The following is a 16,288-nucleotide window of genomic DNA, read 5'->3' as shown; positions in this document are numbered from 1 at the left end:
TTCCTTGTCTTGTTTTCTAAATTTTATTTAATGGATGATTCTATCAGCCCAAGCCCTGGCAGGAAACAGATGGCACATTCAAACTGGGCATTTTGAGGATGTTTTATTGAAGGGACACTTTACAAAAGTTCAGGCAGAGTTACAGTAACAGAAGCAAGTGACAGTGCCGTTCTCAGGTGTGCTGAGAGTGGGGAGCCATTACACCCTGCATCTGAAGGGGCAGGGGGAGGTGCTGTATAACTGAAGGAGAAGCTTTGTGGATGGGCCATCTGATAGGAGCTGTGGTGCGTGCAGCCATCAGGGAGAGAGTTGGGAAAGAAGTCTCCAACCTCATTCTCCCCTATTTTCTGGGTCTCTTGCTGGTGCCTCCCATTGGCCAAACTCAACCAGAAGCCAGAGTTCAGGGGACCCCAGTGAGGGGTCCATGTGGATCAGCTTCATGGGCACTGAGCAGGGTGGAGAAGGATGGGGAGAGACCTGTAGGGCAAACCGAAGATGGCCAGCACAGTAAGGTTATGTAGCTTTTGTAATTATAGGTAAAGTCATAAATAAGAAACAAAAGCCTTTTGCTACCCTCAGTGCTTTCACACATGCATACTCTTCCCTCTTTCCTTTCAGCTCCATGACTTCATCTTTGTAACAATGCCCTCCTCTGGGCTCCCACAGCACCCGGTGCTTCCCCTAGTGTAGCCACACTCATTGTGTGGTTTCATCCTTTGTCCTTAACTTACCTGATTCCCCACACCATTGTAAGACCCTTGAGGCTGGGATGGTGTTTTATATCACTTTGCATTTCCAGCACCCAGCACATGAGTGAATGAATGATTGGAATTCAGATCTAAATACCTCTGTAAAGCTATAGATTTGAAGTAAGGTTCAGAGCTACCTAATCTTAACAGAGTGAATTCCCAAAGAATTTAGGGCCTCTGCTTAAGGAAGTGAGGCTTTGGCTTTCGTTCCTAGATGAGTGTTTGTTTACTTTCTATTTAGTGGGAGTGGGCCCGTGAGCCTGCTGAACACAGGCTGGTCCTCAGAGGCCCTGACAGATGGCTCCCCACCTCCCTTGCCAGTCTAGCCCATCACCTGATGGAGGTCTGGCAGAGCCTTCTCGCAGGCCTCCCTGTCTCCCATGATTGCCCTGTGTCAAGTCATAATTCACATGTTGCTGGCCTCCTGGTTTAGGACTGCAAATTGAGATTAAGCTTGCTTCCTTTCTGACTCAAGGAGATTTAGAGCCTGTCTTCATACCTGATATTGACTCTCTGTTTTGATTCTCTATTTTAACTCTCTATTTTGAATTAGAGGGTGTTTTGAGCCCTTGAAGGATTTTTACAATCCTTTCGCAATCCTATGGGAGTAACATACATGCATATAATTCAAATAGCTCAGGAGGAAAAAATGTTGGGAAGGATATAACATGAAAAATAAAATGTCTCCACCATCACCTATATATCCAGTCGCACTGTTAACCATTTCAGTTTTTCAGTCTTCTGGTCATTGTCTCACTTAACTCTAAATAATTCTCTTATTCTTCTATTTCTTGATTTATCAAGTTTAAGTAAAAAATATTGAATTGCCCCTATGTGCGATGAGGGATTTAGCTTATTGACAGTAATCCTTCTGCCTTTCTCATGATTCCTTCCAGTTTTTTTTCCTTATATTTCTAATTTGGTTTTGCACTTGATTACCTGTGTAATTTTAAGGGATAGACTTATACTTGTATTGCTTGATCCGTTGACCTTCCATAGAATGTCTTCATTCTCCACGTGTTTAGGATGAGGAAATTGGTGCCTCTGAGCTTCCCCTCACCTTTTCTCTCCAACTCCAGCTTGCAGCAGAATTTTATAACATTGATAACATTTGAAGTCTATTCTGTAATTATAATTAATTTTGCTTTATGTATCAGATTGTTAAAAATCAAAAACTAATATATAACCTTTATGATATAAAGATTTTGTAGCTACTAGTCTCTAAAACCAAGTACTATATTGGGGCCCATAAAGAAGGGGCTGGACTCTGATGTCACTGACCTTCTGCTGCATGAAAGAGAACATTCGAAGTGTCAGGGTCAAGTGGACTCTCTTTTTTTCCTGTTATTATATTCTGTCGGCTGCTCAGATCATTTAGCTGGCTTCATATGTAAAATGTGACTTTCTGAAGAACATTTTGTTTCCATGGAATTTCTTTTTTACCTGTTAATAAACCAGTTTTTTTTTTTTAATTTTAATTTTTTTGGCTGTGTCAGGTCTTAGTTGTAGCATGCGGGCTCTTCGTTGCAGCCACGTGGGCTTCTCTCTAGTTGTGGCACTCGGGCTCCAGAGCGCACGGGCTCAGTAGTTGCAGTGCACAGGCTTAGGTTCCCCGAGGCTTGGTTCCCCGACCAGGGATCAAACCCGTGTCCCCTGCATTGGAAGGCAGATTCTTAACCACTGGACCACCAGGGAAGTCCCCATCTATAACAAATTTTGACATGTGCAGTTTCAGGGGTTGTCAGTTTTATTTTGTGTTATTTATTTTTATTAAGTCTCTTTTCCTCAAGGACCCAGTCAAAATACCCCAGGGTCAGAACAGCAGGGCCAGAATGTCCAGTTTCTTCTTTAATAGTCTCATTATTATGGCAGCAGCCCTCCATTGGATTTCTTGCTGCAACTTAGCATAAGGTCCAGTTTTTGCCATCCAGGGTCTTTCCTGGCTCATCCATTTTATAGGATCAACTAGCATTCATATGCTGTTTACTGCAAAAGACTTCATGCTGTCTTAAATATCTTTTATGAGCTCTAGGGCCAAATTCAGTAGAGTCTTATTATATGCTCACTTCATTTATACAAATTCAATTACATATGTTTATGAGAGAGCGGTGAGGGAAGAAATAGAAGGGAAGAGGAACGGAGGGGAGAGGAGAGGAGAGAGAGTAATTTAAATAGTACGGCCAATTCCATTATCCAGGAGCATCCATAAAGATCTTGACCCTGACATCCATAAAGATCTTGACACTGAATGAATGCAGGACAGAATGCATTGAATCTATGGTCCCATATTTGGTTTCTGTTGACATATGGCTCACACCTTGTGAGTACTGCATTACCCTTAGTGTGTTTAAAGACACATATGTTGCCCTTATCGTGGCCTTTAAACAGAATCCAACTACTTTCTTCACTGAAGAAAGAGGTTCTATTGAATTTGTTGACCAGTGAGTTGGGATGCCTCTTCAATATGGTACCTCCCTAAGGGATTGGCAAGGGAAGTTTTGACTATGTTTTTTGTTTTTGTTTTTTTCTTATGTGCTTTTTTTCAGAGGCTAACACGTGTAAGCTGTGATTTCTCTGTATTCTAGTGCTTCCCGGTTCTCTCCACTTGCAGGTCCCATCAGTGGCTTCAACTCCATGTGTTTTAATCTGAATCTATTCCCCCAAAGCTTTTTCCTTCCCTAGTGCTCTCTGTCTGAGCGAGTGGCACTGTTGACTCACTTGCCGAAGCCAGGAGCCTTGGCTCCTTCCTGTCCCTTAAATCCCTCTCTTCCCATGAGTCACTTGTCAAGGCTATTTTTTAAGTGACTCTCAAATCCATGCACTCCATTAGGTCATCCTCAGTGGTTATGACCTGTTGCAACAGTTTCCAGGCTCATTTCTCCTATTCTGGCCTTCCCAACTCCTTCATTCCCCTATCCCAAGCCTATTCATTCTCACCAGTAAGAGGGATATTTAAAAAATGATAGTGTTGCTCCTCTGGAATAATAATAATAGTAATAACCCACCCTTCAGTAACACTCCACTACCCTCAGGGTGAAGTCCATGATCTTTACTAAGGATTACAGGCCCCCACATGCTCTCCAATGCTGACTGACCATTCCACTCCTCACAATCTCCATTCTGGGCAAACAAAACCTGTTGATGGACACCACATTCTTTTTCAACGAAGTGTCCTCGTACATGCTCTTTCCTCCCCCCTGCAACACTCTAATGTCCGTTTTTTTCTTCTCTGAGACTTACATCTCCTTCAGGTCTCAGCTGAGACATTAAAGCTTCGGTAAGCCATCCCTGATTCTGCAAAACTGCTCAGATGCTTATCCTATGAACAGACATAGCACCCTCTATTTATTTCCTATAGTAGCATTTGTCTTACTCTACTGTAATTTCATGTCTTTTGTCTGTCTTCTCCACTACAGCAGGCAGTGTAACTGTAGGGTCTGGAGGAGAGACTGAGGTTTTTTCACCATTAGTGCCTAGCACTGTGCCTGGAACAGGCTCTGAGCACATGGTTGTCGAATGAATAAACCAATCCTATGTTGGGTTCCCCATTGTAATTCCTTGGAGTGGTGTGGGGGTCAATCCTAGATTGGCATTCAGTAAATCAGAAAGGAAGAAGATGCCTGGCATGGGGAGTAAATGCATTCAACTTAAACACTACTGCTTTTTCTCAGAGTCTAGTTTTAAGCCTGAGTCTGTAGAGAAAGTCCTTGTAGAAAGAGCTGTCAGGGATAGGGGCTGGGAGAGCTATTTTCCCATGGTAGAGTGACCTATTGGCTTTGGCAAATGCTTTTTGCTTTCTTGGGGTCTCACTTCTGCCAGGTCTGGGTCTCAGAAGTTAGGGAGCTGGCAAAGGATCATAGATGTTAGTGTAAATGTTCATGCCTGTGTTTATGTCTCTTTTGTTTCCATCCTGTCACATTTCGAGAAATTTGCCGACCAAAGGTGAAGACTCATGCACTCATAGTTTTGATTTTACAACCCCCAACTATGGCCCACTTGATTCCCTATTCCTTCCTCTCCTGTTCACACTGCAGCCACTTGTCTACCATCTGCAGGTCCCATTTCAGCAGTTCAGCTGGTTCAGTCTTACTGTCTTCCTTGATGCTTGGGTCTCATTTTTAGAGGCTGAGCTTCTTCTGCTCATTGACCCTGAACTCAGCTTCCCACCTATTTCCAGGTCCTCCAGGAATTATGTCCTGCTTTGGTCTCGCCTATGCCCAAAATTCTTTTTATATCCACAATAGTGGTCACATCTTCTGACCTTCTCCACAGCTAATGAGTTCCCAGGCCCCCTCACCTCAGTCTCAACTCTTGTAGACCCCATGATATGGTCCTTGGAGAGTGGAATCTCAGGGCAGACAGTGTAATTTTCTACCTCCCAGAGCTCTCTGAGGATCTGCTGCTTGTCTCTGCCCTGAGGGTGAAGATGGATGACAGGTGCTGCCCGGTGATCTTCCCAGATGCGAGGAATTTCCGCCCCTTCACTCCTGACTCTTTGGCTGCAATCAAGAAGCGGATCGCCATCCAGAAGGAGAAAAAAAAGTCCAAAGACCAGACAGCAGCAGGACCCCAGCCTCGACCTCAGCTTGACCTAAAGGTGTCCAGAAAGTTGCCCATGCTCTATGGTGACATTCCCCATGAGCTGATAGGGAAGCCCCTGGAAGACTTGGACCCATTCTACAGAAATCATAAGGTACCCTCTGTGGGGAGGCTGGGGTGTTCTAACCATGTTCTAACCACCAGCTGTAATTGGCATTGCATGGATCTCCAAATATTGATCTCAGGGTATAAAGAGGCCAGACCCCACTTCTCCTTTGCTGTCACTCGCTGTCATTGCTTTCACAGTCCTGAGAATGGCTTTCAGTACTAAGTTTCTCTCTGTAATAATGCATGTCTTGGAAAAGAAGATGAATGAGGACGAGGAGCAGCAGAAGGGTAAAAGGAGAACAGAGAAAACATAAGATGGTGTCAGGAAAGAGGACTGGACTAGCAGTCAGAAAAGTTGGGTGTAGGCCATTTCACGTAATTGGATTTATAACTTTGGGTAAATGACTTCACTCATTCTCACTTTTCTAATCAGTAGAATGGGAATAATGCCTGCTCTCCCTACATTACAACATAGGCATGCTATGGAGCCTTTAAAAACTGTAAAACTTTATAAGCTGTAAGGCATTATACTGATATGAAGAATTAATATCACTGTCCATGAATGTCCATTTCAGCAACTAGAGTTTACCTTGAAAAACTCTTAGGCAATAGGCTTTTTAGGCTATTAACTGAGATTTATGAAGGTCAGAGCCCTAGACCAACACTTGGCACATAAGAGGAGCTCAATAAGTGAAGTTTAAGAATATTGTAATCAAGTAGGCACATACAGATTACATGTAAACTCCATGCCAATATGTGATAAGCTTGCTGTTTTATCTACCTAGATGTAGGGAAATTCTAGTAAAAGTTCCTCAAAGGGGTTCCTGGATGAGGAAACGTGAGCTCAGGCTCTTCTCATGGCTGTTTGAAAGCCTGGGGCAGTGAGGAAAGTCCTCTACAGACCATCCCCTTTCAGGAAAGACTCAGAAGACCTTGCCATCATCATCTCACTGTGTGATCCAGCAGAGAATGGAAAACCCACTTTGCCAGACTGAAGACAGGAAGGAAGGAAGCTGGGGAGTTTGGGGCAAGTCCTGGAAAATATGGGATGCTGAGAGCATCCTTTTCTGGCACCCATGAGAAACTGACTTCTCCAAAGAAAGATTGCCTGGTTTGTATGTCCTTGAATTGGACAGACTTGGGGTTACCAGGCCGAATGGGGATTGTGTGATGGAAGAAAGCTGGGTATGAGTGGGAAGGACAAAAAAGGGGAAAAGAGATGAAGGAACAAAAACACTCCAATATTTCTCCTTCTCCTAATGCCCCAGAATTCCAGGGGCTTCTAGGAGGCAGAGTAGTTGGAGGTGAGATAACTCCTGGAGGCCTCCTTCTGCCTCTAGGCTAGGTAGGAGATCCAGGAGGTAGGCAGCAGCTTGGTGTTTTGCAGACAGTCCTGGGAGGACAGGCTCTGATACAGCTGGGGTGGATATTCTAGGAACATCTCTTCTCAGCCTGGGTCCTCCCTTTAAATCAGGCGACATGATACTTGTTCAGAGCTCTGCACACCCATGACCTAACACGTCAGTGCTCTCAGCAGTCATGTGAGCTATGTGTGGTGTCATTTGCACTTCACCTTACAGATGAGGAGACAAAGCCTTGATGGGGAACTGGCTTATACCAGGTCAAACAGCTAGTTAGTGGTGGAGCTGGGACTCAAACCCAAGGGCTCTTTCTGTAGTCGCAGGTCACTTCCTCTCTTTTCAAAGCTTCCATTTTTGAAGAGCTACAAGGAAAAGCGTGGAGATGTGTCAGCAAGCAGACAGGTTTAAATCATTAAAACCCTGGCAAGTGTAGTTAAATACACCATTAGTTGAAATATTTAAAGCAGTCAGAGGAGGCATTAATAAAATATCAAAATCAAAGGACATAAAATGGATAACTAATAAGAACCTGCTGTATAAAAAATAAATTAAATTAAATTCAAAAAAAATCAAAGGGCATAGAAGTAGACCCATATCATGCCACCTATTAATCTGGGTGACCCACCTTAGGAAGAGGTTTGCTCTCTGCCCTAAAATCGTCTTTCTGTCCAAAGGAAGGGCACAGAATCCCCAAAGTGAGTCTTAGACTCCTGGGCTCATAGCTTTTAAAGATTTCATTTTGTTATGGAGGAAACAGAAAATATCCTAGTCCACATTTTCCCTGCAGCCAGATGGCCAGCAGACAAGTAAGTTCCAGCAACTCAGTGAAGGAAGCTGATGTTTGGCAGTGGCTGAAGTTCTGGTATCTCAACCAAGGCGGCAGCTACCCCACTGTTTCTGGGCCTGGGTGACAAGACCTGTCTTTCCTGTCTGAGAATATGCTGGATTACATGTCAAGTAGTACTTTTCTGCAAATATGAAAGGAGCAATGACACAGAAGACAGGAATGACCCTAGTTCTATGAAGGCTTTTGTAACAGCCTTCAGGACATATAAGGGGACAGCCAGATGACAGTTAAATGGAAAGGGAGAGGTCTGAGGGTTGATGTTAGAAGCTTGTGAGTCATTGGTTGTTGTCCAGGTGCGGGTTCAGGCCCAGAGGCCAGGAAGACATGCAAGGAGGAAACAGGTGCAGGTTTGGTGTTTTTCAGTGGGGCCCAACTGGACACTTTGGGTGAACAGTGCACCATTTGGTGTGTCTGTCCTGGATTTGGCATCCCAGGACGTACCCACTACAGGCCAGTAGAGCCTCCAGTGATTGTGACAGATAACCAAAAACAACCACACACATTTCCATTGCCTTCTGTAGGCCCTCCCCTGCCAGTCGAGAACCTCAGGCAGATTTGCCTATGTCCAGGGAGGTGGGAGGAATGGGAGAGCAAGTCTGGGAACTGTGATGATTTTTTATTGAAAATCCTCAAGGTTAGAAGTGAATGGCAGACTCTTTCATGTAGCACAGCTCAGGCATAACAATATAAACTCTCTAGGTACCTGACTATTCTAAGATTCATTATAAAGTTTTTATTTAATTTTATCTTTTATTGAAGTATAATGGATTTACAATGTTGTGCCAACAAAGTTTTCATTAGTAATCAAAATAATTTAAAATAATCTGCCGAGTGTGAATGTTCAATTCTATCTCTGTCTCTTCAAGTTTTCTTCTAGTTCTTATCTCCATAAATATATACCATGGAGTACAAATCAGAGGGTTTTGTTTGACCCAGTTATTACTCTTCACCTCTTTTTTCTTTACTTGCAGGGCCCATGTGCTTCATTTCTGGGGCTTCCAGAGTATTTCACTGGGTGAACAGTCCACAGCTCAACAGTTATTTTGGGAGTGAGGGATGACTTTCAATAGATCAGAGTCTTGGGACTCTGAGTGAGACCCAAGCCACATGGGGAGATCTCTTGGCTTCCAGACTGACAGTGTAGGCTGGTCAGAAAGTACCTCTGGCTTCAGAAGACAGGTCTCCAGTCAGAAGCTACAGTCATCATAATAAGATAAGCCATAACTCAACCTGTGGTTCCACCGAATTTTCTCTGAATGAGCTCATGATAAATATTGTTTGGTCACTGCATGTAATTCCTGTTGTGTTTGTTTTTTTTTTTGCAGACATTTATGGTGTTGAACAAAAAGAGAACAATCTACCGCTTCAGTGCCAAACGTGCCTTGTTCATTTTGGGGCCTTTCAATTCAATCAGAAGTTTAGCCATTAGAATTTCAGTCCATTCATATCCTTTTGTTGCTTCTTTTACCAAGTCCAGGTCATGTGAAGTGTGCAGAAGCCCTAGGGGTTCACATGTTTGTTGAGTGGAAATAGCTTATTCTTTTAAGAAATACTGGATGAGTGGCCCTGCTGTATGGCAGGGCTGTGTTGGGACTGGCACCTGTCTGGGATCCTGTGGCCTCAGAGGAGACAGGTCAAAAGGCAAGCAATTTCTTAGTGAGATGGGCAGTCTGGAAGTGGGAGTGTGGAGAGGCTCTGTTGTGCTTTGGAGGTATCAAGAATGGCCTCCTGAAGAAAGGAACATCTAAGTTGAGACCCAAATAAAGGGTAAACTGGCAAACTGTGCACTGTGTTTAGCTGATAAATGAGTCGTGCTAGAACTACAGTGTTTAAAGCTTTTTTAGAAACACTTTCTAGTGTTAAAAGTCCAGATTTTCAGGGGGTGAGGAGACACCAGGCAGTTTTAGATGGGAGGAAGGGGGGTGTGAAAAAGACGTGGGTTGGTAGACGGAAGTACTCAGGAAAACGGGAAGGAATATCTATTTAAGTTGAGTTCCCTAGAAGCAGAGCCTGAGATGGGATTCTTATTTAAGTGACTTAGTGGGGGAGTGCTCTCTGGAAAAGGAAAAACGGAAACAGCATGGAGCAAAAGGAGGAGCCAAGCAAGGACAGGGTCTCAGTTGAGCCCACATCAGACATCAGCTGGAGCCACGGGGATCTCCAGAGCATGAATCTATCACAGAGCTGCCCCGTCTGAAAGCCAGAGGCCCGGTTTCTGTAAATCTGTCGGTCAGACATGTGGAAAGGGAGTGTAGCCCTCCACGGTGAGGAGGCTGCCATTCAGGCTGAGGACAGTTCTTCAAGGGAGGGGACAGCTGTGGGTTGTTCTCAGCCAACGCTCACAGTTAGAGGACAGATGCTCCTGCAGAAAAGGGGCCATGCAGGGACCCCCACAGCCTCAACTACAATAACTAATGACACATGCCATCCTGCAGTGTAGCTGCCTTAACAGCCCTAGTCACATTGTTCAGCATGTTCATCATCTGCACCGTCATCATCAATTGCGTGTTCATGGCCATGACTCGTGGGAAGGACAGCATTAACATAGATACTGAGAGTGCTGAGTAAGTGTTTGTCCTGCATGCATTTGTCCTATGTTTTTAAGCAAATAAACCTAAAAGAATTATGATTACCTCAGATTTTAGCTATGGAGAGAAGAAAAAGTCACCCATAATCCCAGATCCCCAGCACAAATGCTGGCAGAGTCAGTTTCATTTTTGTATATGTACACTTAACAATTGTCTTTAAAGGCCTTTTAAACTTACATTTGTAATAAACAGCACACATACAGATTTTATGTCTAGTTTTACGTGGTCTTCTTTGTCCTTATGTAGGCTTAATAGGAGCCCATTTTGATGCCAATACAATATTTCATCAGGTGACTATACCATAATTTACTTAACTACTCTTGTATTTTACTACTATAAATAGCATTGCGACAAGCATCTTTTGGTATAAAGCTACTTTAAAAAATCATTATTTTCTTAGAATAGAGTCTTAGAAATGGGTTTACTAGCTAGACAACCATGGCCCTGACTGGACACCCTAACTATGGTTGAACTGACAGTGACACACCCCAGAGGGCCTGATTTGCCTGGTGGGTTGAGGTCTCCCTATCATGGAGATCTCAAGCCCTGCTTCCTGCTGGTGGGCATGGCTGTACTCCATAGCAGATGTCATTTTGGTCTACATGTCCCACCACTGGCAGGCTTCTGCTGGAAAAGAGAAAATGGCAGGGTGGGAGGTGGAAGGCTAAATGGCTAGGCAGAAATAGCAGTCAGAGGTGGCTGTCTCATTTGCTTGAGATCTAGATGAAGACTTGCAGAATCCCACACATCTGCAATTATAGCCTTTTTTCAAAATACCTATAATTTTATAAATTATACCTGAGTTTAAAAGATGGCATTTACGGGCAGACATTAATTAACCTTCTGTGTTTATTTGTCACCTAAAAGGTGAGCAGTTTAGAAAAAAGCGGAAGCAGAAGTAGCTCTTGCCCAAGGCAGCCTCATGACCATTTCTGCTCTTGGACTTAGCTGCTTTGGGATTCTTCGAGTTCCCAAGACCTTAGTTCTTTAGCTTTGAGGGCTAACAATGGTTGGACATTCTACCAGAAAAGGTCCACTTCTTTTACTCTGAACCAGCAGAGTGTTCAAAATCATTGTTTCTGTCCCAGATGTGGGACCAGTGTGTGTGTGTGTGTGTGTGTGCGCGCGCGCGCGCGCACGCACGCGCGTGTGCCAATCAAGCATATTTTTATTGGGATTATAACAAGAGAGCTAGAGTATTGTCTTTTGGAGGAGGTGGAAGGGGAAGAAGGGAAATAAATTAGAAGACAGAACATGATGAAGGACTAAAGGAATAAAATGGAAATAGTTTTTTTAAAAATTGTGATAAAATACACATTACATCACATTTGCCATCTTAATCACTTTTAGGTGTACGGATCAGTGGTATTAAGTACATTCGCACAGATGTTCAACCATTACCACTCTCCATCTCCACAACTCTTTTAATCTTGCAAAACTGAAACTCTGTACTCATAAAACAGTAACTCCCCATTCTGCCCTCCCCTCCAGTCCCCTGGAAACCACCATTATACTTTATGTCTCTGTGTATTTGATTACTCTAGGTGCTTCCTGTAAGTGGAATCATACCATATTTGTCTTTTTAAACTAGTTTATTTCCCTTAGTATATGACCTCAAGATTCATCCATGTTGTCACATGTGACAGGATTTCTTTCCTTTCCTAGGCTCAATAATATTCCATTGCATATATATATACCACATTGTATTAATCTATTCATCTGTCAATGGACATTTGGGTTGCTTCTACCTCTTGGCTATTGTGAATAGTGCTGCTGTGAACATGGGTGTGCAAATATCTCTTCAAGACTCTGCTTTCAGTTCTTTTGTATATGTACCCAGAAGTGGGATTGCTGGATCATATGGTAATTAGATTTTTAATCTTTTGAAGAATCTCCATATTATTTTCCATGGTGGTTGCACCATTTTACAATCCCACCACTAGTGCACAAGGGTTTTAATCTCACCACATCCTCACCAACACTTGTTATTTTCTGCTTTTTTAAAAAAAGTAGCCAGCCTAATGAGTACGAGGTGATATCTCATTGTAGTTTTGATTTGCATTTCCCTGATGATTAGTGATATTGAACATCTTTTCATATGCTTGTTGGCAATTTGTATGTAATCTTTGGAAAAATGTCTATTCAAGTCATTTGGCCATTTTTAAGTGGATTATTTAATTTTTTGTTGCTGAGTTTGTAGGAGTTCTTCATATATTCCAAATATTAACCTCATCAGATATATGATTTGCAGATATTTTCTTCTAGGAGTCTTATAGTTTCAGGTCTTTTTAAAATATTCACAACATTTTTATTTATTTATTTGTTTATTTATTTATCTGTTGGGTCTTCGTTGCTGTGCGTGGGCTTTCTCTAGCCACGGCAAACAGGGGCTACTCTTCGTTGCGATGCACAGGCTTCTCATTGCAGTGGCTTCTCTTGTTGTTGAGCAGGAGCTCTAGGCGCGTGGGCTTCAGTAGTTGTGGCATGTGGGGTCAGTAGTTGTGGCTCGCTGGCTGTAGAGCGCAGGCTCAATAGTTGTGGCGCACGGGCTTAGCTGCTCTGCGGCATGTGGGATCTTCCCAGACCAGGGCTCGAACTGGTGTCCCCTGCATTGGCAGGCTGATTCTTAACCACTGCACCACCAGGGAAGTCCCTAGTTTCAGGTCTTACATTTAACTCTAATCCATTTTGAATTAATTTTTGTACATGGTATAAGGTAACGGTCCGGCTTCATTCTTTTGCATGTGGATATTGTGCTTTCCCAACACCATTTGTTGAAAAGACTGTCCATGTTGGCTGAAGCTTCTCTCAAGAATATGGCTGTGAAGCTAGGTGTTTAAAAGCAGCTTTACAACTTTATCCATGGGCCTCTTTCTCAGAAATCCCAAATACCAGAACTTGCTTGAGGACCTTACCTTTCTGAACTCTGATTTGCTAAGACAAGAATGTTAAATGTCACATTAAAATGGAATCTGACCTCATGAAGGTCATATCAGACAAATGGGCTGTCTCTTTTTCACATAGCTTATCATATTTCTTCTTGTTCTGAATGATTTGCTTTGTAGGTATGTCTTCACTGGGATTTATATATTTGAAGCATTAGTTAAAATATTGGCAAGAGGTTTTATTCTGGATGAGTTTTCTTTCCTTCGAGATCCGTGGAACTGGCTGGACTCCATTGTCATTGCAACAGCGTAAGAATGTTAAGATTTTTACCAAAGAGACTAGGGGTGGGAAAGAAGCCCCTTGGCTTCCAGCAGGGCCCTGTGTAGATACACATGACTGGCTGAGTGCAGCCAAGTAAAGCCTAGAACTGTGAGTGCAGTGTTGGTTGACACTGAACTGCACCATGTAGCCAACTGACCAGAGGCCTTCACACACACAAATCCATTTCTGGCCGCACCGTGAGGCTTGTGGGATCTTAGTTCCCCAACCAGATATTGAACCCAGGCTCATGGCCATGAAAGCACCAAGTGCTAACCACTGGACTGCCAGGGAATTCCTCACAAATCCATTTCTAGGCCAACACTCATGATCTTACTTTTTCAGCCATTTATTTACCAAACACTGACCTGTTATGGGGCCAGGCTCTGTGCCAGATATAGGGCTTGTGATAATGAAAAAAAATATATCATGCATGGTTCTCACCCTGTTGGAGCTCGCAGGTCAGAGGGGAAGTGAGGCATTTAATGACCATTATAACCTGCTACAGTGAGTGCTAGCATAGGAGCTGTGCATGATTCCAGCTGTTAGAGCATGGAGGAGGAATTAAGGGGTCTAGAACATCTTTGTCTACTGAACGGTCACAAAGAGTTTCTCTCATGTTTTCTCCTAGAAGTGTTATTGTTTTGGCTCTTACGTTTAATTAAGTTTGTGGTCCATTTTGAGTTAGTTATTGTATATGGCATGAGGTTAGAGTTGAAGTTCTTCCTGAAGGAGAGGGCATCAATTTGGCATCTGAATGATGAGATTCCAAATTCATGAGTCAGCAAAATAAAAAGCAAGAGGGGCAATGGCCCATTGCCAGCACAATAATAATAAACCCAACCTTATTTAATTTGTGCCAGCCATTGTCTTAAGCACTTTGCATATATTTTTCTGTTTAATATTCATGAAAGCCCTTTGAAGTAGTTACTATTAATTTCAGAGTTTTACATTTGAAGGTCAATGGTCAAGTGCTCCTGGTTATTGAGAGATGGTGTAGTATGTGGGCTCTGGAGCCAGACTGCCTAGGTTCCTTCTGGGCTTGGCCACCTGGTGAGACCTTATGGAAGTGTACTGGGGCCTGGAACTTGATAGCAAGTCAATAAATGTTTAAGTTGATTTCTGTTATCCATGGATGTAGCCACAACTGCAGTGACTATTTCAAGGAATCCTCATCTATGTCCAAGTGTAAAGGTTAGCTGAGAGCAGCCTCCTGTGCAATCTGTGGTCCATAGGGTCCATAGCAATAGAGCACTAGTGGTATTGCCAGGTCCTGACACGAAGGTGGGATTGGAAGGGGAGGTTGCAGATTTCATTCTGGTGGACACACACCTCAGGCTGTGCTTACTTGTGACCTTTGTGGAGATGTGCCGGGCAGACGCATGCCTGAACAAGCCTGGACTTTCCTTGTGCTTTGTCTTGTAGGTTTGTGTCATATTCACCATATATCAAGGACAGCAGCATCAGTCTGTCATCCCTGCGTACCTTCCGGGTGTTCAGAGCTTTGAAAGCAATTTCAGTAATTTCAGGTAAGTCACTCTAACTTTCAACACTGGCTCTTAGCGGAAGAGAATAGTTAAAATTTCTCAATATGTCATGTAAACCACAAACTAACAAACTCTGCTTTATTCATTTATTTGATCATTCAACAAATATGTATTGAGCACCTAATATCCACTGTGCTAGCTGCTTGGGATATATCAATGAGCAAACAGACAAAGGTCCCTGCCCTCATGGAGTTTACATTCTAGGTGGGGGGTTGGGAGACAGACTTAAGCAGTAACTATAATAAATAAGTAAATTATATAGCGTGCTGGAAAGTGACATATGCCATGGAAAAATAAAATGGAAAAGTAGGCGATGTGGTGGCTCTTGGAAGTCACGGGGGTTCATGGAAGCAGGTTGCAATTTTAGTGGGGTGGTTAGGATAGGTGTCATTGAGAAGGTGAGATGTGAGCAGATTTGAAGGTGGTGAGGGAGTTTCACAAGCAGATATATGGGAAGGAGTGTTCTGAGCATAGGAAGCAGCCAGTCTACAGACCGAGGACTATAAAACATGTGGGTGGGGCTGGAGCAGACAGAATGAGGGGCCAGGTGGTGGAGGAGGGACCACAGAGGTGAAGGGGAGGCACCTAAGTACCGGGAAGACTTGGGCTTTGCTCTGAGAGAAATGGGAGCCATGCAGGGGCTTTGAGCAGAGGAGTCATGACCTGACCCAGGCTTTAAAAGGATTACTCTGGCTGTTGTGTGGGGAACAGAATGTGCGGGAGCAAAGGTAGAAGCAGGAAGACCAGATAGGAGGCATGTTGGTCACCATGGAAATGTGCTGCTCAGATCTCCTGCTGCAGGGAGTGCAGTTGACTAATGGTCCCAGCTGCCCCCTCTCTGGATTCACCACTGCATTCATGTTCATGCCAAGATCACGCTTTCCCTGCATGTGGGGGCCGCTAGTGCAGGCCCACCCCTGAAAGGTATGGGACTCCTCTATGTGGGACTTTGGCTCAGCGGCTCCTCAGCAACCAGGGTGAGACTGTCTCACAGCAGCACTGCAGTCTGAGGCACTTCCTGTCTATCCTGCTTCCTTCCTGATCTCCTTTCCCAGGTGTCAGCCCTGTGTCACAGTCTGAGGCTCTCTTTGTCCCTCCACTCACTCCCTCCAGATTATTCCTCACAAGCATTTCCCCAGGAAATCTCTTGCAGTCTGGTCTCAAAGTGTCTGCTTCTCAGAGGGCCCAAACTGACACAGGGGGCCACTGCCATAATCCAAGCAAGAGGTGGTGGTGCTCTCAGATCAGGCAGTGGAAGAGGAGTTGGTGAATGCTGGTCAGATTCTGTGTAAATTTGAAGGTGGAAACAAGAGAACTTCCTGACAGGTTGATTGTATACATGATA

General features: G+C 43.7%; 1 protein-coding gene across 2 annotated transcripts in view; it reads left to right on the top strand.

Annotated features, from left to right (window-relative positions):
• SCN11A (sodium voltage-gated channel alpha subunit 11) overlaps positions 1-16,288 on the top strand; it is a gene marked incomplete at its 3' end in the record, with an annotated part of 126,098 nt that overhangs the window by 50,788 nt on the left and 59,022 nt on the right. The window contains exons 3-7 of one of the 2 annotated variants that reach the window (XM_082848755.1): positions 5,169-5,442; positions 8,930-9,044; positions 10,063-10,168; positions 13,258-13,386; positions 14,822-14,925. In XM_082848755.1, coding sequence (XP_082704881.1) covers positions 5,176-5,442; positions 8,930-9,044; positions 10,063-10,168; positions 13,258-13,386; positions 14,822-14,925 — 721 coding nt within the window. In that variant the 5' untranslated portion in view covers positions 5,169-5,175. Of the gene's footprint in view, positions 1-5,154; positions 5,443-8,929; positions 9,045-10,062; positions 10,169-13,257; positions 13,387-14,821; positions 14,926-16,288 lie in introns of those variants that run through there. The other variant, XM_082848756.1, reaches the window with a different exon arrangement.

Source organism: Leucopleurus acutus (assembly GCF_964270905.1).
Source record: "Leucopleurus acutus genome assembly, chromosome: 10".
Lineage (NCBI taxonomy): Eukaryota > Metazoa > Chordata > Mammalia > Artiodactyla > Delphinidae > Leucopleurus > Leucopleurus acutus.
The sequence above is the reverse complement of the archived record's forward strand: the minus strand, read 5'-3'. Positions and strand labels throughout refer to the sequence as shown.